The sequence below is a fragment of the Chlorocebus sabaeus genome, chromosome 9, assembly GCF_047675955.1.
Source record: "Chlorocebus sabaeus isolate Y175 chromosome 9, mChlSab1.0.hap1, whole genome shotgun sequence".
NCBI lineage: Eukaryota > Metazoa > Chordata > Mammalia > Primates > Cercopithecidae > Chlorocebus > Chlorocebus sabaeus.
The window spans coordinates 72,147,339-72,170,594 of NC_132912.1; the positions used below are offsets into that span (position 1 = coordinate 72,147,339).

The 23,256-nt window shown below is 42.5% G+C and overlaps 1 protein-coding gene across 4 annotated transcripts in view; it reads left to right on the forward strand.

Moving 5' to 3' along the window:
• The window catches only part of DNA2 (DNA replication helicase/nuclease 2), a 63,512-nt gene that overhangs the window by 38,406 nt on the left and 1,850 nt on the right, over nucleotides 1-23,256 (forward strand). For 3 of the 4 annotated variants that reach the window (XM_073019083.1, XM_007963257.3, XM_007963258.3), the window contains exons 10-20: nucleotides 671-901; nucleotides 5,394-5,510; nucleotides 5,589-5,698; nucleotides 5,933-6,042; nucleotides 7,249-7,473; nucleotides 13,594-13,787; nucleotides 13,880-13,969; nucleotides 14,055-14,259; nucleotides 19,246-19,335; nucleotides 19,916-20,098; nucleotides 22,333-22,479. In XM_073019083.1, coding sequence (XP_072875184.1) covers nucleotides 671-901; nucleotides 5,394-5,510; nucleotides 5,589-5,698; nucleotides 5,933-6,042; nucleotides 7,249-7,473; nucleotides 13,594-13,787; nucleotides 13,880-13,969; nucleotides 14,055-14,259; nucleotides 19,246-19,335; nucleotides 19,916-20,098; nucleotides 22,333-22,479 — 1,702 coding nt within the window. The remainder of the gene's footprint in view (nucleotides 1-670; nucleotides 902-5,393; nucleotides 5,511-5,588; nucleotides 5,699-5,932; nucleotides 6,043-7,248; nucleotides 7,474-13,593; nucleotides 13,788-13,879; nucleotides 13,970-14,054; nucleotides 14,260-19,245; nucleotides 19,336-19,915; nucleotides 20,099-22,332; nucleotides 22,480-23,256) is intronic. The other variant, XM_038009149.2, reaches the window with a different exon arrangement.

Below are 23,256 nucleotides of genomic sequence, written 5' to 3' on the forward strand. Positions count from 1 at the left end.
GAAAGCAGTCTGGCCAACATGGTGAAACCCTGTCTCTACTAAAAACATAAAAAATTATCTTGACGTGGTGGTGTCTGCTTGCAATCCCAGCTACTCAGGAGACTGAGGCATGAGAATCACTTGAATGGGGCAGGGGTCGGAGGGTGTCTCAAAAAAACCCAGAAACTAATAGAATGTTTACTTAACTTTTCTAACATTTTTACTGTAGGTTGTGGAAAATGTAAAAATGACAGGCTCAATATTAGTTTTTTTAATTTTTTTGTTTTTTTGAGATGTAGTTTTGCTCTTGTTGCCCAGATTGTTGAGCAATAGCGCGATCTTGGCTCACTGCAACTTCCACCTCCCAGGTTCAAGTAATTCTCCTGCCTCAGCCTCCTGAGTAGCTGGGATTACAGGTGAGCACCACCACACCTGGCTAATTTTTTGTATTTTTTATTTTAGTAGAGATGAGGTTTCACCATGTTGGCCAGGCTGGTCTTGAACTTCTGACCTCAGGTAATCCACCTGCCTCATCCTCCCGAAGTGTTGGGATTACAGGCATGAGCCACCACACCCGGCCTCAGTAATACTTTTTGGGAGTCAGATGAACAAATAAGTTGTTGGAAAATGCAGACACATTACTTATGTATGTAATATAAACGAAAGTTTTTTCTCTTTGGTCTTTTCATAGGGAGAAGAGTGGCAGTTGCATTGGACACCTGATTAGAACTGAACATGTAAAGGCAATTTGTGATGGACAATATTTACATAATTTCCAACGTAAACATGGTGCCATCCCAGTCACAAATCTACTGGCAGGTGACAGAGTTATTGTAAGTGGAGAAGAAAGGTCACTGTTTGCTTTGTCTAGAGGATATGTGAAGGAGATTAACACGACAACAGTAACTTGTTTATTAGACAGGTAATGAAATGTTACTTTTTTTTGAGAATGTCTTTATTGATATATAATTCACATCCATGTAGTTCATCCATTTAAAATGTACAATTCACTGGTTTTTATTATATTCACAGCATTGTGCAGCCATCACCATAATTAACTTTGAGAATTTTCATTACCCCAAAAAGAAACCCCCAAGGAAGAAGCCCTATACCCTTTAGTAGTCGCTTCTCATTTTCCTCCAATTTCCCCAGCCCAAGGCAACCACTAACCTGCTTTCTGTCTCTGTAGATTTGCCCAGACATTTTATATAAATGGAATCATGCAATATGTGGTCTTTGGTGACTGACTTTTTTCACACAGGATGCTGTTTTTGAAATTCATCTTCATGTTTTAACATGTATCAGCATTTCATTCTTTTTTTAAAAATAAATTGAGGTAAAATTCATATAACATAAAATTGATCATTAACCATTTTAATGTGTATTATTGAGTGGTGTTTAGTATATTTCCAATATTGTGTCGCCATCATTTCTATTTCTAAGACACTTTTATCACCCTAAAAGGAAACCTCATTCCTATTACGCAGTCACTTCCCACTCTCTCCTCCCTGAAGTCTCTGGCAAACACTAAATTGGCTTTGTTTCTGTATGGATTCATCCATTCTGGATATATGATATAAGTGGAACCATATAATATGTGACCTTTTATGTCTTGCTTCTTTCACTTCACCTAATGTTGGAAAGTTTATTCATGTTTTAGCATATATGAGACCCTCATTTTTTTTATGGCTGAATATATTCTGTTGTATGGATATACCACATTTTGTTCATCCGTTCACCAGCTGATGGACATTTGAGTTGTTTCCACTTTTTTGCTGTAATGATTAATATTGCTATGAACATTCACATGCATAGTTTTAGGTAGACATATTTTCATTTCTTTCATTTTCTTTGTAGTTACCTAGGCATGGGTCATGTGCTAATTTCACATTTAACCTTTCGAGGAACTACCAAACTGCTAAAGTTTTGTTTAGTACGTTATATTCCATAGTGATGATGTGGACGTAATCTTATCTAATTCTTACAACTGCATGTATAGCAGACAGCATAGATGCCATCCTGTGTTAGCTATAATGCTTATTTCTCCTTGCGTGCTGGGCACTTACTATTTTGTTCTCTCCTTTTTTTTTTTTTTTTTTTTTTTTTTTTTTTTGAGACAGAGTCTCGCTCTGTCGCCCAGGCTAGAGTGCAGTGGCCGGATCTCAGCTCACCGCAAGCTCCGCCTCCCGGGTTTACGCCATTCTCCTGCCTCAGCCTCCCAAGTAGCTGGGACTACAGGCACCCGCCACATCGCCCGGCTAGTTTTTTTTGTATTTTTTTAGTAGAGACGGGGTTTCACCGTGTTAGCCAGGATGGTCTCGATCTCCTGACCTCGTGATCCGCCCGCCTCGGCCTCCCAGAGTGCTGGGATTACAGGCTTGAGCCACCGCGCCCGGCCTGTTCTCTCCTTTTTTAAATAAAAATGTTTATTTTTGCCATTTATAGTTTTGATATAAGTATACCCATTTCAGTTACAACAAAGTGGCTGGTTTAAATAAAAATATGTAGGTGGGGCGCAGTGGCTCATGCCTGTAATCCCAGCACTTTGGAAGGCCGAGGTGGGCGGATCACAAGGTCAGGAGATCAAGACCATCCTGGCTAACATGGTGAAACCCGGTCTCTACTAAAAATACAAACAACTGGCTGGGTGTGGTAGCATGTGCCTGTAGTCCTAGCTACTCGGGAGGCTGAGGCAGGAGAATCACTTGAACCTGGGAAGCAGAGGTTTCGGTGAGCTGAGATCACACCACTGTACTCCAGCCTGGGCAACAAGAGCGAGACTCAATCTCAAAAAAAAAAAAAAAAAAGAGGTTGAGGCTGCAGTGAGCTGAGATCACACCTCTGCACTGCACATAGCCCGAGTGACAGAGTGAGACCCTGTCTTAAAGAAAAAAAAAATTGTGGCAGAGAACAATATCCAATTCACTAATAATCCATATTCCCTCTTCTTTCACAGTCAGCTGGATTGTGTTTTCCAGCATTTCTTACAGTTAATACAGGCATGCCTGACCATTTCTTAATGGATAGAGGTCAGCAATTGGGACTCAGTGACATCTGAGTAACTGTAATGGAAATGTCCAGGCTTGTTCCCTACTGATCAGTAATCTTAGTTGAGTCATAACCGCCCCTTGTCTAGATGTTATGATATATTCCAGTTGTCTGCTCAGATTTGTGTATCCTTTGCAGTATTTATTTAGCGTCTACCATGTATTAAGTACTTTGCAAATCCTTGAGGAATTTACGGTCTTGCATGTAGACATACATATTTTCTTTTTTTTTTTTTTTGAGACACGGTCTCACTCCAGCCCAGGCTGGAGTACAGTGGCATGGTCATAGTTCACTGCAGCCTGGACTTCCTGGGATCAAGCAATCCTTCTGCCTCAGCCTCCTGCATAGCTGGGACCACACATGCATGCCACCATACCCGGCTAATTTTTAAATTTTTTGTAGAGATGGGGGGGGTCTCATGATGTTGCCCAGGCTGGTCTTGAACTCATGGGCTCAAATGATCCTTTTACCTCAGCCTCCTGAAGTGCTAGCATTATAGGCGTGAGCTACTACACCCAGCTTATTTTCAATCTAATATGATATGTGTTCAAATTGATAGGAACACAGAGGAGAGGTATTTAATTCAATTTTAGGAGGCTCAGGGAAGGCTTTTTTTTTTTTTTTTTTTTTGGAGATAGTATCACTGTTGTCCAGACTGGAGTGAAGTAGCGCAATCTCAGTTCACTGCAGTCTCTGCCTCCTGGGCTCAAGCGATTCTCCTGCCTCAGCCTCCCGAGTAGCTGGGATTATAGGCTTGTGCCACCATGACCGACTAATTTTTATATTTTTAGTAGACATGGGGTTTTACCATGTTGGCCAATGATCTCAAGTGATCCTCCCATCTCAGCTTCCTGAAGTGTTGGGATTACAGGCGTGAGCCACCGTCCCTGGCCAAGGGAAGCCTTTTCGAAGAGCTAATTCTGAATCTTCATCCTGTGGATTAATAAATTAGTCTGGTGAAACAGTGTGAGAAGAGAATACTATACTGGGCAAACCTGTTGCACAAAGGTGTGATGTAGTGTGACATGAAGCATTCAGGAAAATGCAGGTGATTATGTTATTTCTGGAATATAAAATATAAGGAAGAGAGTTATTAGAGAGATCAGGTCATAGAATGTCTTGTATACCATGTTAAAAAGTTTGCCATTCTGGGCCACATAGTGAGACCCCCGTCTCTCCAAAAAATTAAAAAATTAGCCAGGTGTGGTAGTGTACATGTATAGTCCCAGCTACTCAGGGGACTGAGGTGAGATAATTGCTTGAGCCCAGGAGTTCAAGGCTGCAATGAGCCATGATCATGCCACTGCACACTAGCCTAGGCAATAGAGCAAGACCCTCTTTCAAAAAAAAAAACAAAAAAAACTTTAGATTTTATTTATTCTGATGTATTGAAAAGTTTTAAACAGAAGAGTAGAAATCATTGGATTTGCATTTTCCTTTGGCTACGTTGTAGAGAATTAAGTTAATTAATGGAAGAAAAACTAAAAGCAAACCTGGAAGTTGTTGCAGTGACCCAGGCTAGAGGCAACTGAGGCAGGGTAGTGTTGGCAGAGCGAATGGAATGACTTTGAGAAGTATTTAGAAAGTAAAATTGGCTGACGTTTGGATACTGATTGGGTATGCGGGTTGGGGAGAGAATGAGGGAGAGGGAAGGATCAAGACAGCAGTGCAAATGCAAATGCCATTAATTGTGATCAGGACCAGAGAAGGAGCATGGGGTTCAGCAGTGATGAGGAGGAGTTCTGCTTTGAATGTACTGTGCTTTCATAGCCTGGGTTTAGCTAAGTGGAGAGATCTCGCTGCCTACCAAATATCCAAACCCAAAGCTTGGGTGAGGAACCAGGTGGGAGAGGAGTGTGAAGTCAGGCCTAAAGATGGAATTTGGAATTTGGAGGTACGTGAGGGCCTGGGACCCTGGAGAAAACAATGAGAAAGAGTAGTACAATGAACCAGGGAAGGGATTCTAGGGAATACCAGGGATTAAGGGACAGATAGAAGAGTGGGAGAAGGTGGCAGGAAAGAAGCCTGCACTCCAGGTTAGAGGAGGGAAGAGCCATGCATTCAGGATCCCTCTTGGGATGGTGAACCCATGTTTGATTGCAAGGGTAAGTGAATTTTCAGCAAATGTTGCAGGTTCCCAATTATTAATTGCTTTGACCTTGGTGCCTTGTACCTTCCCCTTCCCTCTGCCTTTTCCCACCAATCCAGGGCCTCATGCTCTCCTTGATTGGCAAGTGTGACTGAGGACTGGTAGCTATTTTAATAGCTATTCTGGCCCATTTATTATTTTAGCAGATAGCAGCATATTTCTTATACAGACTATGTGAAACAGAAAACATTCATGTATATTTGTTTTGTTGTTTTAGAAACTTGTCGGTCCTTCCAGAATCAATTTTGTTCAGATTAGACCAGGAAGAAAAAAGTTGTGATATAGAGACCCCATTAGGAAATCTTTCTAAATTGATGGAAAACACATTTGTCAGGTTTGTAACAATGAGCAAATTTGAATTTCACTCCACTTTTCTAAGGAATATTACTAAAAGTGCTTTTTCACTTTTCAGCAAAAAACTTCGAGATTTAATTATTGACTTTCGTGAACCTCAGTTTACATCCTACCTTAGTTCTGTTCTTCCACATGATGCAAAGGATACAGTTGCCTGCATTCTAAAGGGTATGCTAAAATCACCGTGTCTGCTTTGATTAATTTTTCTTGTTTCTATTTGATTTATACTGTGGTCTAATATCTTGATTAGACTTGCAATTACAATGTTTAGACCAAGACTCTTTGGAAATGGTTTTGTATTGAAGAATAGACTCGAATAGAGACTGCTTTTCTGATAAAATAATTAACTTTTCCTTTGAAATTCAACACTCTTTTTCCTGTTATTTTTGAATTTAAACGTAGGTTTGAATAAGCCTCAGAGGCAAGCGATGAAAAAGGTACTTCTTTCAAAAGACTACACACTCATCGTGGGAATGCCTGGGACAGGAAAAACAACTACGATATGTACTCTTGTAAGGTTATTATTCTTCTGCTTAGAAACGAAATATTTGTATCAGCTTCTCCTCAGTTCAGAGGATGTAATATTTAATATCAAAAGGGCTGAATTTTAATTCAAACTGTCATTGTTTCAAATGAACTTTTTAGAATGACATGAGAAATAGTAAAGCTGAATCACAAACAGTTGTAATCATGTTGTAGATTTCTTGCATTTAGAATTTTCTAAGATCTCTTTCCGTTAGTGGTATGTGATATATATCACTGTATGTTTTCCTTTCCCTTTAAAGATGATGTTAGAGGCTGGGCATGGTGGCTCACGCCTGTAATCCCAGCGCTTTCGGAGGCTGAGGCAGGCAGATCACTTGAGGTCAGGAGTTCGAGACCAGCCTGGCCAACACGGTGAAACCCCATCTCTACTAAAAATACAAAAATTGGCTGGACGTAGTGGCGGGCGCCTATAGTCCTAGCTTTACTGGGGAGGCTGAGGCAGGAGAATCACTTGAACCCCAGGAGGCGGAGATTGCAGTGAGCCAAGATCATGCCATTGCACTCCAACCTGGGCAACAAGAGCAAAGCTCTGTCCTAAAGAAGAAAAAAAAAAAAAAAAAAGAGATTTTTCTTGGATTTTTTTTCCATGTCAGTAAATTTCTTTTTTTTTCTTTTTTTTTTTTTTGAGACGGAGTCTTGTTATGTAGGCCAGGCGAGGTGGATCATACCTGTAATCCCAGCACTTTGGGAGTCTGAGTCAGGAGGGTTGATATTTGAGACCAGGTTGGAATGCAGTGGCATGATCACAGTTCATGCAGCCTCAACCTCCTGGGCTGAAACAGTCCTCGTTCCCGAGCCTCCCAAGTAGTTGGGACCACAGGGGTGCACCACCTCACCTGGCTAATTAAAAAAGAATTTTTAAAAAAGAGATGGGATCTCACTTTGTTGCCCAGGCTAGTCTTGAATTTCTGGGTTCAAGTGATCCACTTGCCTCAGCCTCCCAAAGTGCTGGAATTATGAGCGTGAGCCACCATGCCTGGCCTATGATGTATTATTGATGTATTATTAATAACGTATAATATTGTCATGTGATTTTTGTAAAATGTTTTGGCTTCATAATTTTTTTAAAATCAGCTCTTAGATATGGTTCTTGTTAAATTTATAAACATGTTAAAATTTATCTGGAATTAAAAGTAAGGCTGTTTTTTCTTTTTTCTCTTACCCATTATTAGGTAAGAATTCTCTATGCCTGTGGTTTTAGCGTTTTGTTGACCAGCTATACACATTCTGCTGTTGACAATATTCTTTTGAAGTTAGCCAAGTTTAAAATAGGATTTTTGCGTTTGGGTCAGACTCAGAAGGTTCATCCAGCTATCCAGCAATTTACAGAGCAAGAAATTTGCAGATCAAAGTCCATTAAATCCTTAGCTCTTCTAGAAGAACTCTACAATAGTCAAGTAAGCACAATTATTGTATAATAATACTAACAGTTAATGTCCATAGCCAGAATGAGGGGAGAAACTCTGGTGATTTTAGTCACATTGACTGAATTTGCACATGATTGATTTATATGTACTATATGACCAGTTTATTACCTTATAGTTTGCTGTTTCCTTCTGAACTGAAATAAGATTTTGGGTTTATTATTTAGGGCTCTCGAATAGTTTCAAATATCCTAGAAAACTGGTAATTATCAGGATTTCAGCCAGGCGTGGTGGCTCACGCTTGTAATCCCAGCACTTTGGGAGTCCGAGGTGGGCGGATCACGACGTCAAGAGTTCGAGACCAGCCTGGCCAACATAGTGAAACCCTGTCTGTACTAAAAATACAAAAAAAAATTACCCGGGTGTGGTGGCGGGTGCCTGTAATTCCAGCTACTTGGGAGGCTGAGGCAAGGATAATCGCTTGAACCTGGGAGGCAGAGGTTGAAGTGAGCCGAAATGGCGCCACTGCACTCCAGCCCAGGCGACAATGCGAGACTCCAGCTCAAAAAAAAAAAAAAAAATCAGGGTTTCTTTGCAAGTTTGAATTAGAAGCAATGGTACTTAATAGTCTTGTGATGACTGTCTCTAAGCTTTTATATAGAACCTAACTTTTATTTTATTTTGTTATTTTAATGTTTATTTATACTGGCAGTTCTTTTTTTTTTTTTTTTTTTTGAGACGGAGTCTGGCTCTGCCGCCCAGGCTGGAATGCAGTGGCCGGATCTCAGCTCACTGCAAGCTCCGCCTCCCGGGTTCACGCCATTCTCCTGCCTCAGCCTCCTGAGTAGCTGGGACTACAGGCGCCCGCCACCTCGCCCGGCTAGTTTTTTGTATTTTTTAGTAGAGACGGAGTTTCACTGGGTTAGCCAGGATGGTCTCAATCTCCTGACCTTGTGATCCGCCCATCTCGGCCTCCCAAAGTGCTGGGATTACAGGCTTGAGCCACCGCGCCCGGCCTATACTGGGAGTTCTTTTTTTTGTTTTGTTTTTTTGAGACGGAGTCTCGCTCTGTCGCCCAGGCTGGAGTGCACCAGCGCAATCTCGGCTCACTGCAAGGTTTGCCTCCCGGGTTCACGCCATTCTCCTGCTTCAGCCTCCTGAGTAGCTGGGACTACAGGTGCCCGCCACCACGCCCGGCTAATTTTTTCTTTTTTTTTTTAGATGGAGTTTCGCCCTTGTTGCCCAGGCTGGGCAATGGCGCCATCTCAGCTCACCGCAGCCTCCGCCTCCTGGGTTCAAGTGATTCTCCTGCTTCAGCCTCCCAAGTAGCTGGGATTTACAGGCATGCGTGACCACACTGTGCTAATTTTATATTTTCAGTAGAGGTGTGGTTTCTCCATGTTGATCAGGCTAATCTCGCACTCCCGCCTCAGGTTACCCTCCTGCCTCGGCCTCCCAAAGCGCTGGGATTACAGGCGTGAACTACCTCGCCCGGCTTTTTTGTTTTGTTTTGTTTTGTTTTAAGCGAACCTTCCATCAAGTAGCTGGGATTATGGGTGCGGCTGTAGTACCTGGTTTAACTGATATTTTTGTCTTTAAAAAATTTCCCAAGAATTAGATTTAATAGATTGTTCCTTTACCTTTACCTCCTTTGTCTAATGCTAGCATATTTTTGTCTAATATCTGTCCTGTTATTTATAAATTTAGAACTGGCTAAGATGTATATCGGGTTAACATTTTTATTAAATTAAACATTTCATTTTAAGGTAATTGTAGATTCACATGCAGTTGTAAGAAATACTAGAGAGAGCCTGTGTCGCCTTTATCCAGTGGTGACATCTTGCAAATCTGTAGTACAATGTCACACCCAGGATGTTGACATTGATACAGTCCCTATTCTATTACCACAAGATTCCTCATGTTGCACTTTTATAGTTGTATCCACTTCTGTCTTGCCTTGCCCCTCTTTAAACTCTGACAGCCATAACTCTGAGACTCTGATCTCCATTTTGATAATTTGGTCGTTGGAGAATGTTACCTAAATGCAGTAGCCTTTTGGGATTGGTGTTTTTCACTCAGCCTGATTCTCCGGAGCTTCCCCTAGATAGTTGTATCTATTAATAGTTTGTTCCTTTTTGTTGCCAAGTATTTTTCCAAAATATGGATGTACTGCATTGTGTTTAACCATTCACCCTCTGAAAATCTGGATTGTTTCCAGTTTTCAGATATTATGAATAAAGCTGCTGTAAACACTCATGTTACAGGTTTTTGTGTAACGTAAGTCTTCATTTCCCTGGGATAAATTCCCAGTAGTACAATTTCTGAATTGATTAGTAGTTGCGTGTTCTTTTTTTTTTTTAATCTACCAAACTGTTTTTCTAAGTAGGAACATTTTACATGTTTGAGTGATCTCCTCAGCATTTGGTGGCGATACTATTTTTTTTAAATTTTTTTCTGAGATGGAATCTCGCTCTGGCACCCAGGCTGGAGTGCAGTGGTGCAATCTGAGGTCACTGCAACCTTCGCCTCCCGGATTCAAGCAATTCTGCTGCCTCAGCCTCCTGAGTAGCTAGGATTATAGGCATGTGCCACCACGCCTGGCTAATTTTGTTGTATTTTTAGTAGAGATGAGGTTTCACCATGTTGGCCAGGCTGGTCTTGAACTCCTGACCTCATGATCCACCTGCTTTGACCTCCCAAAGTGCTGGGATTAGAGGCGTGAGCCACCGTTCCCAACTGATACTATTTTTAATTTTAGCCATTTTGGTAGGTGTTTGGAGATTTTAATTTGCATTTACCCAGTAGTTAAAATGTGTGTGTGTGTGTATGTATGTGTGTATGTATGTTTGAGACAAGGTCGTGCTCTGTTGCCCAGGCTGGAGTGCACTGGTGAGACCACGGCTCACTGCTGCCCTGACTTATTGGGCTCAAGTGATCTTTCTGCCTCAGCCTCCTGAGTAGCTGGAACTATACAGGCATGTACCACCATGCCTGCCTAAATATTTTAAATTTTTTTATGTTGTCGAGGCTGATCTTGAACTCCTGGGCTCAAGTGATCCTCCTACCTCTCTCTGCCTCCCAAAGTGTTGGAATTACAGGTGTGAGCCAGTGTATCCAGCCATAATGTGGTGGGTTTTTTTTTTGTTTTGTTTTTGAGACGGAGTTTCCCTGTTACTGCCGAGGCTGGAGTGCAGTGGCGTGATCTTGGCTCACTGCAACCTCTGCCTCCCAGGTTCAAGTGATTCTCCTGCCTCAGCCTCCCAAGTAACTGGGATTACAGGCATGCGCCACATGTTTGTTTTTTTTTTTTTTTAGTAGAGACAGAGTTTCACCATGTTGGCCAGGCTGGTCTCGAACTCCTGACCTCAGGTGATCCACCCGCCTCAGGCTCCCAAAGTGCTGGGATTATAGGCTTGAGCCACTACACCCGGCCCATAATGAGGTTTTCATGTGCTTATTTGTCATCTGTATCTCCTCTTCATGTTTTTGCCCATTTTGGATTATATGCTTTGTAGTGTTGAGTTTTGAGAATTTTTAAGATGTATATTCTAATAGTAGCCCTTTAATGGATATGTGGTTTGCAGGTATTTTCTCTCACTCTATCACTTGCTTTTTATCCTCCTCATAGGGTCTTATGCAGAGCAAAAGGTGGTTTTATTTATTTATTTATTTTTTGATACAGACTCTTACTGTGTCACCCAGGCTGGAGTGCAGTGGTGTGATCTCCACTCACTGCAGCCTCTGCCTCCCAGGTTCAAGCAATTCTCCTGCCTCAGCCTTTCAAGTAACTGGAACTACAGGCATGAGCCACCATGCCTGGCTAATTTTTGTATTTTTAGTAGAGATGAGGTTTCGCTGTGTTGGCCAGGCTGGTCTCAAGCTCCTGACCTCTCAGGTGATCCTCCTGCCTCAGCCTCCCAAAGTGCTGGGATTACAGGCATGAGCCACTGTACCTGGCTACAAAAGGTTTTTTTGAGGAAGTCCGGTATATAAATTTTTTCCTTTTATAGATTATACTTTTGGTCTCAAGTCTAAGAACTCTGTCTGGCCCTAGATGCTGAAGGTTTTCTTTTTTGAGACAGAATCTTCCTCTGTCACCCAGGATGGAGTGCAATGGCCCGATCTTGGCTTGCTGTAACCTCTGCCTCCCAGGTTCAAATGATTCTCATGCCTCAGCTTCCCAAGTAGCTAGGACTACAGGCGTGCACTACCATGCCTGGTTAATTTTTTGTATTTTTATTAAATACAAAATATAACCACCTTGCTCGGATGAGTACCCACATGAGCGGTTGTGCTGTTGGCCTACTCATGCTGCACCTGCTTGATGTAGATGACATATTTCTTTCTGTACACCTGGACTACCTTGCCAATTTGCTGACCTTTGTAGTGTCCTTGAACTACCTGGACCTCGTCATCCTTGCGGATGGACATGGAGTGGACATTGTACTTCTGCCACAGCTCCTTGGAGAGTGGGATGACATGATCTTCCTGTGCACGTGCAAGGAGGCATTGAAGTGACGTTTGTGGTTTTTGCTGCAGTCCAAGGTCACAAAGGGATTGAACTTCATGGTGACCCTCTGGCTACCAGCGGCCTCAGGCCTGTTTTGTTTTGTTTGTTTTGAGACAGTGACTCACTTTGTCACCCAGGCTGGAGCGCAGTGGCATGATCATGGCTCACTGCAGCCTCGACCTCCTTGGCTCAAGTGATCCTCCTGCCTCAGCCCTCCAAGTAGGTGGGACTATAGATGTATGCCACCATGCTCAGCTTATTTTAGTATTTTTTGTAGAGACAGGTTTTCACCGTGTTGCTCGGGTTGGTCTCAAACTCCTGAGCTCCAGCAGTCTGCCCACCTTGGTCTCCCAAAGTATTGGGATTACAGGCGTGAGCCACTGCGCCTGCCCCAGTTATCATATTTTTAGTTCTAAAATTTCCATTTGGCTCCTTTTATCTTCTATTTATTGACCGAGACTTTGTTTTTTGATTCATATTCAAGTGTGTTCATAATCACTCATTAAAATGTTATTACCATGCCTACTTTAAAATCTTGGTCAGATAGTTCTGACATCTCTGTCATTCTGGTGTTGGCATTTATAGATTGTCATCTTTTTTCATTGAGTTTGAGATTTTCCTGGTTCGTCTTATAATGATTGATTTTTTTATTGAAACATAAGCATATTTTATTGTTACTGAAAACTTCTGTTTTAGCTGGCTTCCTCTCACAGTGCCGTGGTGGGGGAAGAGGGGGTACCATTTCATTACTGCCAGGTGGGAATCAGAGTCTGGGTTCCCCACTCAGCCCTCTTTGACCAAAATGGGAGGTTCCTCATTACTGCTGGGTCTGCTTGGTAGGGGTGGAAGTCTAGGCTTCTGATGTGGTCTCTACTAACATGTGGGGTTGGTACCAGTTACCAGTCATCAGGGATGAAAGACCTGACTCTACTTGGCTTTCTCTGATACCAGCCTGGTGGGGTGTGGGGCACCTTGTTACAGCCTTGAGAAGGGCAGAGATCTACCCTCCTCAGTGTTTGCTGGTGTCTGTGGTTGTGGGGCTGTACTTTTTTTCCTGCGATATGTGGCTAGAGTGGTTATTGTGTGAAAATTTTCTGTCTAGCTAGGCTTTCCCTTTCCTGTTCCTTCAGCTAAAGAGAGCAGACTTTGGTTGCAGCTGTTTTTAGTCAGCACCCACTGGTGTTTTTGGGTTGTGGCTCTCTCAGTTCCAAATCTGGGATCTATGAGGCAAAAAGAAAGCCCAGGGAATCAACTACCGTGTTGTTTCTTTGGTCCTAAGCTCCCTAGCTAGTCTGCCTTCTGTCCACCTTTCAGAGTCTTCTTTTGTTTGTTTTATACACATAATGCATAAGGAGTTTAGTTGTGTTTGTGGAAAGAATAAGGCAAAGTACTCCATTTTCCCAGAAGCAAAGTCCTGGTTGACATTAAGAAAAAAAAAAACAACCTAACTAACTTACTGCCTCTTGAATGTTCCAGATTTCCACAGGGAAATATCCGAATGTGAGCATTGGAATTAAATGATATCGAAGAATTCCTGATGCCATAGAACAAAAACCTTTTGATCTTTTCATTTCAAAAATGAGAGAAACAAAACAACATTTCTTTTACATATTAAATAACTGATCTGTTTTCCTTGTTTTTAGCTTATAGTTGCAACAACATGTATGGGAATAAACCATCCAATATTCTCCCGTAAAATTTTTGATTTTTGTATTGTGGATGAAGCCTCTCAAATCAGCCAACCAATTTGTCTGGGCCCCCTTTTTTTTTCACGGAGATTTGTGTTAGTGGGGGACCATCAGCAGCTTCCTCCCCTGGTGCTAAACCGTGAAGCAAGGTAGGCAGACATTTAAGTGTTAATTTTGAACCAGATTCATTTCAAGGAGCATATTTAGTACACTGATAAACCTGAATCTGATTTGTTGACAGAGCTCTTGGCATGAGTGAAAGCTTATTCAAGAGGCTGGAGCAGAGTAAAAATGCTGTTGTACAGTTAACCGTGCAGTACAGAATGAACAGGTATTTGTAACAGTGTTAGCTGGGAGTGGTTTTCATATTTGTTTCCGCCTGCCAAAACTAACATTATCTTTTGTAATTCCCTTAGTAAAATTATGTCCTTAAGTAATAAACTGACCTATGAGGGCAAGCTGGAGTGTGGATCAGACAAAGTGGCCAATGCAGTGATAAACCTACCTCACTTTAAAGATGTGAAGCTGGACCTGGAATTTTATGCTGACTATTCTGATAATCCTTGGCTGATGGGAGTATTTGAACCCAATAATCCTGTTTGTTTTCTTAATACAGACAAGGTAAAAAAAAATTTTTTCTCTTTAGTTTTTCTCATTTTGTCTTATTATTTAAATTTCTCAGTTTGCATTACCATATGCCCTGATTAGAGCTTATCAGTTAAAAGGCAAAACTAGGCCGGGCACAGTGGCTCACACCTGTAATCCCAGCACTTTGGAAGGCCAAGGTGGGTGGATCACAAGGTCAGGAGTTCAAGACCAGCCTGGCCAACATGGTGAAACTCTGTCTCTACTAAAAATACAAAAATTAGCTGGACATGGTGGCAGGCGCCTGTAATCCCAGCTACTCAGGAGACTGAGGTATGAGAATTGCTTCAACCTGGGAGGCAGAGGTTGCAGTGAGCTGAGATTGTGCCAGTGAACTCCAGCCTGGGTGACAGAGTGAGACTCCATCTCGGGGGGGGGGGGGGAAAGGCAAAACTAATGTACTTCTCACACTTTAACGCAAAATAGTCTTTTCTTTCTTTTTCCTTTCTTTTTCTTTTTTTGAGACACAGTCTTGCTCTGTTGCCCAAGTGGCACGATCTTGGCTCACTGCAACTTCCTCCTCCCAGATTCAAGCAATTCTCCTGCCTCAGCCACCCAGGTAGCTGGGATTACAGGCACCCACCACCACACTGGCTAATTTTGTATTTTTACTGTTTCATCATGTTGGCCAGGTTGGTCTTGAACTCCCGGTTTCAAATGATCCACCTGCTTCGGCCTCCCAGAGTGCTGGGATTATAGGTGTGAGCCAATGTGCCTGGCCCAAAATAGTCTTTCTTTCTATAGGTTGAATATTTTTGGGGGGAGGTTTATTCTGGAGGTCAGTAGATGTCAAAATCGACTTTTGAAGAAGGAAAGCCACAAAGTGAACTCAAGGGTATAATTCTATTTCCTAGAAAAGGAATTTGCACTGATACTATCAAAGGGCTGGGTTTACAAATGGACAGTGAGTATAATAAATCGATGTCCTTTTAAAGACTTTTTAAAAATAGACTTTAAGGTCGGGCACAGTGGCTCATGCCTGTAATCCCAGCACTTTGGGAGGCCGAGGTGGGTGGATCACCTGGGGTCAGGAGTTCGAGACCAGTCTGGCCAACATGACGAAACCCCATCTCTACTAAAAATACAAAACTTAGTTGGGTGTGGGGCGCCTGTAGTCCCAGCTACTTGGGAGGCTGAGGCAGGAGAATTGCTTGAACCTGGGAGGCGGAGGTTGTGGTGAGCTGAGATCACACCACTGCACTCCAGCCTGGGTGACAGAGTGAAACTCCGTCTCAAAAAAAAAAAAAAAAAAAACAAAAGGTTTTATTTTCTTTTGGAGCAGTTTTAGGTTCATAGCAAAATTATGTGGAAGGTACAGAGGTTTCTTATAACCTCCCTCCCCAACAAATGCACATGAAGACCTTTTTACAAACCAATCATTAAACAGAAATCTGCAGAAGGACTTTTTTTTTTTTTTTTTTTTTTGAGACAGAGTCTTGCTCTGTCACCCAGGCTGGAGTGCAGTGGTGCAATCTCAGCTCACTGCAACGTCCACCTCCCAGGTTGAAGCAATTCTGCCTCAGCCTCCCAAGCAGCTGGGATTACAGGCAAACACGACCACACCCAGCCAATTTTTTGTATTTTTATTAGAGACAGGGTTTCACCATGTTGGCCAGGCTGGTGTCAAACTCCTGGCCTCAAGTGATATGCCCTCTTCCGCTTCCCCAAGTGCTGGGATTATAGCCGTGAGCCACGGCGCCTGGCTTTTCACAAGGACTTTAAATGACTTGATTCTTATTTCTGGGAACTAAGAATTAAGTTTTTACCCTATATTTCTACATTTTGCTTTATGTAGTGTTTCTCAGCATTGAGTTGGAAGTCTTTACATAAGTTCAAATAAAAATATAGTAACCATCTGGGCTTGGTGGCTCATGCCTATAATCCTGCAACTTTGGGAGGCTAAGGCAGGAGGATCACTTGAGGCCAGGAGTTCAGGGCCAGCCTGGGCAACATAGTGAGACCCTGTTCCTAAAAAAAAGAAAAAAAATTTCTTTATAAAATTATCTAGATGTGCCTGGGCATGGTGGCTCATGCCTGTAATCCCAGCACTTTGGGAGGCTGAGGCAGGCGGATGATTTGAGTTCAGGAGTTCAAGACCAGCCTGACCAACATGGTGAAACCCCGTCTCTACTAAAAATATAAAAAAAATTATCCAGGTATGGTGCTTGCCTGTAGTCCCAGCTACTCAGGGGGCTTGAGGTAGGAGAATCGCTTGAACCCGGGAGACAGAGGTTGCAATGAGCCAAGATCACGCCGCTGCACTCTAGCCTGGGCGACAGAGCGAGACTCTGTCTCCAAACTTAAAAAAAAAAATTATCTGGTGTGGCAGTGTGCAACTGCAGTCCTAGCTACTTAGGAGGCTGAAGCAGGAGGATCACTGAATTCCAGAGGTTGAAGCTGCCGTGGGCTATGATTGCACCACTGCAATCCAGCTTGGACAACAGAGCAAGACCCTGTCTCAAGAAAATAAAATAAGGATATAGCAACCAATTATATGAGCATATTACTCTAAAATCATTGTCTCCTGTTATTAAGATGGATGGCTTGCCGGGCGCGGTGGCTCAAGCCTGTAATCCCAGCACTTTGGGAGGCCGAGACGGGCGAATCATGAGGTCAGGAGATCGAGACCATCCTGGCTAACATGGTGAAACCCCGTCTCTACTAAACATACAAAAAACTAGCCGGGCGAAGTGGTGGGTGCCTGTAGTCCCAGCTACTCGGGAGGCTGAGGCAGGAGAATGGCGTGAACCCGAGAGGAGGAGCTTGCAGTGAGCTGAGATCCAGCCACTGCACTCCAGCCTGGGTGACACAGCAAGACTCCGTCTCAAAAAAAAAAAAAAAAAAAAAAAAAAGATGGATGGCTGGCGGCTGGGCTCGGTGACTCATGCTTATAATCCCAGCACTTTGGGAGGCCAGGGCGGGCAGATCACCTGAGGTCGGGAGTTTGAGACCAGCCTGACCAACGTGGAGAAACCCCGTCTCTACTAAAATTAGCCAGGTGTGGTGGCACATGCCTGTAATCCCAGTTACTTGGGAGGGTGATACAGGAGAATTGCTTGAACCCAGGAGGCGGAGGTTGCAGAGAACTGAGATTGCGCCATTGTACTCTGGCCTGGGCAACAAGAGTGAAACTGTCTCAAAAAAAAAAAAAAAAAGATGGATGGCCAGATTGGGTGGCTCATGCCTGTAATCCCAGCACTTTGGAGGCTGAGGCAGGCAGATCACCTGAGTTCAGGAGTTTGAGACCAGCCTGACCAACATGTTGAAACCTCGTCTCTACTAAAAATACAAAAATTAGCTGGGCCTGGTGGCGCACGCCTGTAATCCCAACTACTCAGGATGCTGAGGCAGGAGAATCGCTTGAACCCAGGAGGCGGAGGTTGCAGTGAGCCGAGATCACGCCACTGCCCTTCAGCCTGGGCGACAGAGCGAGACTCCATCTCAAAAATATAAAAATAAAATAAATAAAAAAGATGGATGGATGGAGCCAGCTTGATTTGTGTGTGTGTGTGTGTGTGTGTGTGTGTGTGTGTGTTTAATGCCCTTGTCTGCATTTCTCAAAGCTGGTTGTTAAAAAAGGGCTCTACTACATGTCTGTGATGGAATTTTCATCTCATAGATACTACCCTTAGCAAACTCAGGTTGAAGAATTTTATTTTATCTTAACACCTAGGCGCAGGCAGACTTTGGAAAACTGATCCAGATAAACTCATTTCACAAATGACTGCTTTTTTTTTTTTTTTTTTTTTTTTTGGAGACAGAGTCTTGCTCTGTCGCCCAGGCTGGTGCGATCTTGGCTCACTGCAAGCTCCGCCTCCCAGGTTTACGCCATCCTGCTGCCTCAGCCTCCCAGGTAGCTGGGACTACAGGCGCCCGCCACCACGCCTGGCTAATTTTTTGTATTTTTGGTAGAGGCGGGGTTTCACCTTGTTAGCCAGATGGTCTCGATCTCCTGACCTTGTGATCTGCCTGCCTCAGCCTCCCAAAGTGCTGGGATTACAGGGGTGAGCCACCACACCCGGCCGCAAATGACAGCTTTCATAAACCATGATTCTAGCTTACTAATTGTAAGTTGCATTTATTTCCTTCACCAGCGATTGCTCAGAATCTTTATTTTTGCTACTTGGATTTTCTCTTTTTTACCATTAGGATTCCAAGTAAGTTGTATTAAAAATAATCAAGTTTGCTTAGGGATGATGTAGGAGGAAAGTAGTCTTTGAAGAGATGTATCAGGTATGGCAGCAGTTTTATCTGCTCCGTTATTTGTATAAAAGGGGACAAGAAAATGGAAAGAGCATAGATATGAGACCCTGATCTAAGTTTGTTTGTTTGTTTCTGAGACAGAGTCTCACTCTGACTCCCAGGCTGGACTCCCAACCTCCGACTCCCAGATTCAAGCGATTTTCCTTCCTCAACCTCCCGAGTAGCTGAGATTACAGGCACGCGCCACCACGTCCAGCTAATTTTTGTATTTTTAGTAGAGACGGGGTTTCACCATGTTGGCCAGGCTGGTCTCGAATTCCTGACCTTGTGATCCGCCTGCCTCGGTCTCCCAAAGTGCTGGGATTACAGGCATGAGCCATTGTGCCCAGCCACCCTAAGTTCAAATACTAGTGCCACAGTTTATTGTGAGGCCTTGGGAAAGTTACTTATTCTTTTCCGCCTTTGATTCCTGTAAAATGGGGGATAACAAAGTATATTTGAAGTTCAGTGTGTGATCAGCTTTCGTAGGTATTTTAGCCTCAGTCATAGCATGTTTAAGATAGATGGCCTCTGTGTAGCTTTCTGAAAGTGACTAATATTAATATAATTTGTTTTTGTTGATTCTTTCACCTTCATCTTTTAGACAAAGATTTTTTCATCTCCAAATCAGTAGTACAGTCTTTATGGCCACTTGCTTACTTATAGTACTCTTTACTTTAGAGATTGTATTATCAGCAGACTGTATATTTTTCTACTTAGGTTCCTGCACCAGAACAAGTTGAAAAAGGTGGTGTGAGCAATATAACAGAAGCCAAAGTCATAGTTTTCCTAACCTCCATTTTTATTAAGGTAATTTAGAATTTTCAAGGCTAATAAATATTAAAGTACAGAATAATAGAATATTAGACTGTAAGAAACTTCTGATCTGACATTAACTCTCATTTATTAAGATAAAGGGATTGAAGCCCCATTGTTTTTCTTTTGAGAAAATGTATCTAAGACATGTAATATTTTATAATGACATTTGGAGTTTTCATTTACGATAATAACTTTTTGTAATGTCAGCTGATTCTAATTGAGACAATACTGTGACGTAGGGATTGGGGATTGGAAACTTTTCTGTGAAATGAATAGCAGAAGGTGAAATGTATTTCTTTGTACTGTGTGTGTGAGCACTGTTTTAGTGGCATATAATCCATTACATTGCCATGAAACTCTCAAAATTAAGGGAGCAATGTCTAAGGAATTATTTCATCATGGGAAATATGGACAAATTTAGAGCAAATTCAGTAATTGTATTCAGTCTTTGAGATAGGAAAGTGTTATAAACATCAGTTGGGCATATAATGTAAGCATTTAATTATTAAATTCAGACAAGTTTAACTTAATCAGGATTTCTTTCTTTTAAATTGTGTCTTTTTTTATTTAGGCTGGATGCAATCCCTCTGATATTGGTATTATTGCACCGTACAGGCAGCAGTTAAAGATCATCAATGATTTATTGGCACATTCTTCTATTGGAATGGTCGAAGTTAATACAGTAGACAAATACCAAGGAAGGGACAAAAGTATTGTCCTAGTATCTTTTGTTAGAAGTAATAAGGATGGAACTGTGAGTTAATTGTGTTTGCTACCGATTGATTTGGGGCATTTCTCTCTCTTTAAAAAATTGTGGGCTGGGCGCGGTGGCTCACACCTGTAATCCCAGCCCCCTGGGAGGCCGAGGTGGGTGGATCACCTGAGGTCAGGCGTTTGAGACCAGCCTGACCAACATGGCGACACCCCATCTCTACTAAAAATAAAAAAATTAGCTGGGCGTGGTGGTGTGCGCCTGTATTCCCAGCTACTTGGGAGACTAAGGCAGGAGAATTACTTGAACCCAGGAGGTGGAGGTTGCAGTGAGCAGAAATTGCACCATTGTACTCCAGCCTGGGCAACAGAGCAAGACTGTCTCTAAAAAAATAAAAAATTAAAAAATAAATAAAAATTGTGGTTTAACATTGAGAACACGTGGACACAGAGAGGGAACAACATATACCATGGCCTTTAGGGGCTTGGGGGTGAGGGGAGGGAACTTAACCAATGGGTCAATAGGTGCTGCAAACCGCCATGGCACATGTATACCTATGTAACAAAATTGCACATTCTGCAGATGTATTCCATTTTTTTTTAAAAGATAAAATTGTGGTTTAAAAGAACACATAAAATGTATATCTTACCATTTTTTTCTTTTCTTTTTTCTTTCTTTCTTTGTTTTTTTTTTGAGACAGCGTTTCCTCTTGTCACCCAGGCTGGAGTGCAGTAGTGCGATCTCGGCTCACTGCAACCTTTGCCTCCCAGGTGCAAGTGATTCTCCCGTCTCAGCTTCCCGAGTAGCTGGGATTACAGGCATCCGCCATCATGCCTGGCTAATTTTTGTACTTTTGTAGAGACAGGGTTTCACCATGTTGTCCAGGCTGGTCTTGAATCCCTGACCTCAGGTGATCCACCCGCCTCGGCCTCCCAAAGTGCTGGGATTCCAGGCCTGAGCCACCGTGCCCGGCCCATCTTACCATTTTTAGGTGTACGGTTTAATTAGTGTTAAGTACATTCACACTGTTGTTCAACAGATCTCTGGAACTTTTTCATTTTCAAATCTAACTCTGTATTCATGATTAACCACCCATTTTCTTCTTCCCCAAGCCCCTGTAACCACCATTCTACATTCTCTCTCTGAATTTGACTAATCTAAGTACCTCATATAAGTAGAATCGTACAGTATTTATCTTTTTGTGACTAACTTATTTCACTTAGCCAGCTAGTTCATCCTGTTGTAGTATGTGACAGGATTTCTTTCCTTTTTAAGAATGAATAATACTCCATTGTCTCTATGTACCACATTTTATTTATCCATTCATCTGTTAAATGGAATGGTTGCTTCCACCCCTTGGCTGTTGTATTTGAGGCCTGTTTCATATAAGATCTTCCTTGTATACTTTCAAATTTATAGATAATTGAGGTTTGATTTTTTTTTTTTTTTTCTGAGACAGGATCTGCCTCTGTCACCCAGACTGGAGTGCAATGGCACAATCTCGGCTCACTGTAATGTCCACCTCCCTGGCTCAGTGATTCTCCCATCTCAGCCTCCTGAGTAGCTGGGATTACAGGCATGCACCACCACACCCAGTTAATTTTTTAATTTTTTTGTAAAGATGGCATTTCGCCATGTTGTGCAGGCTGGTGGGCGACTCCCGAGCTCTAGCAATCCTCCTACGTTCATCTCCCAAAATAGTTGTTTTTGTTTGTTTGTTTTCTTATTTTTACCTCTCCTTAGTTCATTTTTCTCAACTGTATAGTGTATCCATATTGTTTTAAAATATACATAATAAAAGGTTTCCTTTGTATTCCATCCCTCATCTACTCAGTTCTTACCTCAGATAGTCTCCTTTTTTTTTTTTTTTTGAGATAGTTTCCCTTTGTCACCCAGGCTGGAGTGTGGAGGCATGGTTATGGCCCACTGCGTCCTTGCCTTGACTTCCTGGGCTCAAGCAGCCCTGGCTCAGTGATCCTCTCATCTCAGCCTCCTGAGTAGCTGGGACCACAGGTGCGCACCACCACGCCTGGCTAATTTTTGTTTACTTTGTAGAGATGGGGTCTCACTGTGTTGCACAGGCTGGTCTTGAACTTCTGGTCTCCAGTGATCTACCTGCCTCAGCCTCACAAAGTGCTGGGATTACAGGCATGAGCCACCATACCTGGCCTCATTCTATTCTTAAATTTGCACAGTTGTCCATTGTATAGGGATGTGTTATAATATATTCAGCCATTCCTTTGAACTTGAATAATTGAAAATTATATTTCTTACAGGTTGGTGAACTCTTGAAAGACTGGCGACGTCTTAATGTTGCTATAACCAGAGCCAAGCATAAACTGATTCTCCTGGGGTGCGTGCCCTCACTAAACTGCTATCCTCCTTTGGAGAAGCTGCTTAATCATTTAAATTCAGAAAAATTAATATCCTTTTTGTTTTGTATATGGTCACATTTGATTGCACTGTTGTGGTATTTATATACTTGTTTAAATTAAAACTCTTACTATATTGCATAAGCTGGTCTTGAACTCCTAAGCTCAAGCAATCCCCCCGCCTATGCCTCCCAAAGTGCTGTGATTACAGATGTGAGCCACGGCTCCCGGCCTATAACCTTTTTTTAACCCGGAACAAATGATTAGATTAAAATGGAGTATTATTTATTTTTTAAGATTTTTTTGTTTGTTTGTTTTTGTTTTTTAAATACAGGGCCTTGCTTTGCCACCCAGGCTGCAGTGCAGTGATATGATCAGAGCTCACTGAAGCCTCAATCTCCCAGGCTCAAGTGATCTTCCTACCTCAGCCTCCCCAGTAGCTGGGCCCACAGGTGCATGCCACCATGCCAGATAATTTTTGTATTTGTTTTGTAAAGACAGTGTTTCACCATGTTGCCCAGGCTGGTTTTGAACACCTGGGCTTAAGTGATTCACTCGCCTCCTCCCAAAGTGCCGGGACTACAGGTGTCAGCCACCACACTCAGCCTTTTTTTTCCCCAAGAAGTGGTGCCTAACTTCACTCAGGCTGGAGTGTAGTGGTGGGATCACTGCTCACTGCAGCCTTGACCTCCTGGACTCCCACCTTAGCCTTCCCAGTAGCTGGGACCACAGGTATGTACCACCATGCCTGGCTAATTTTTTAAATTTTTAGTAGAGAGGAGGTGAGCCACTGCACCTGGCCTTAAGATAAATCATTTTTTAAAAATG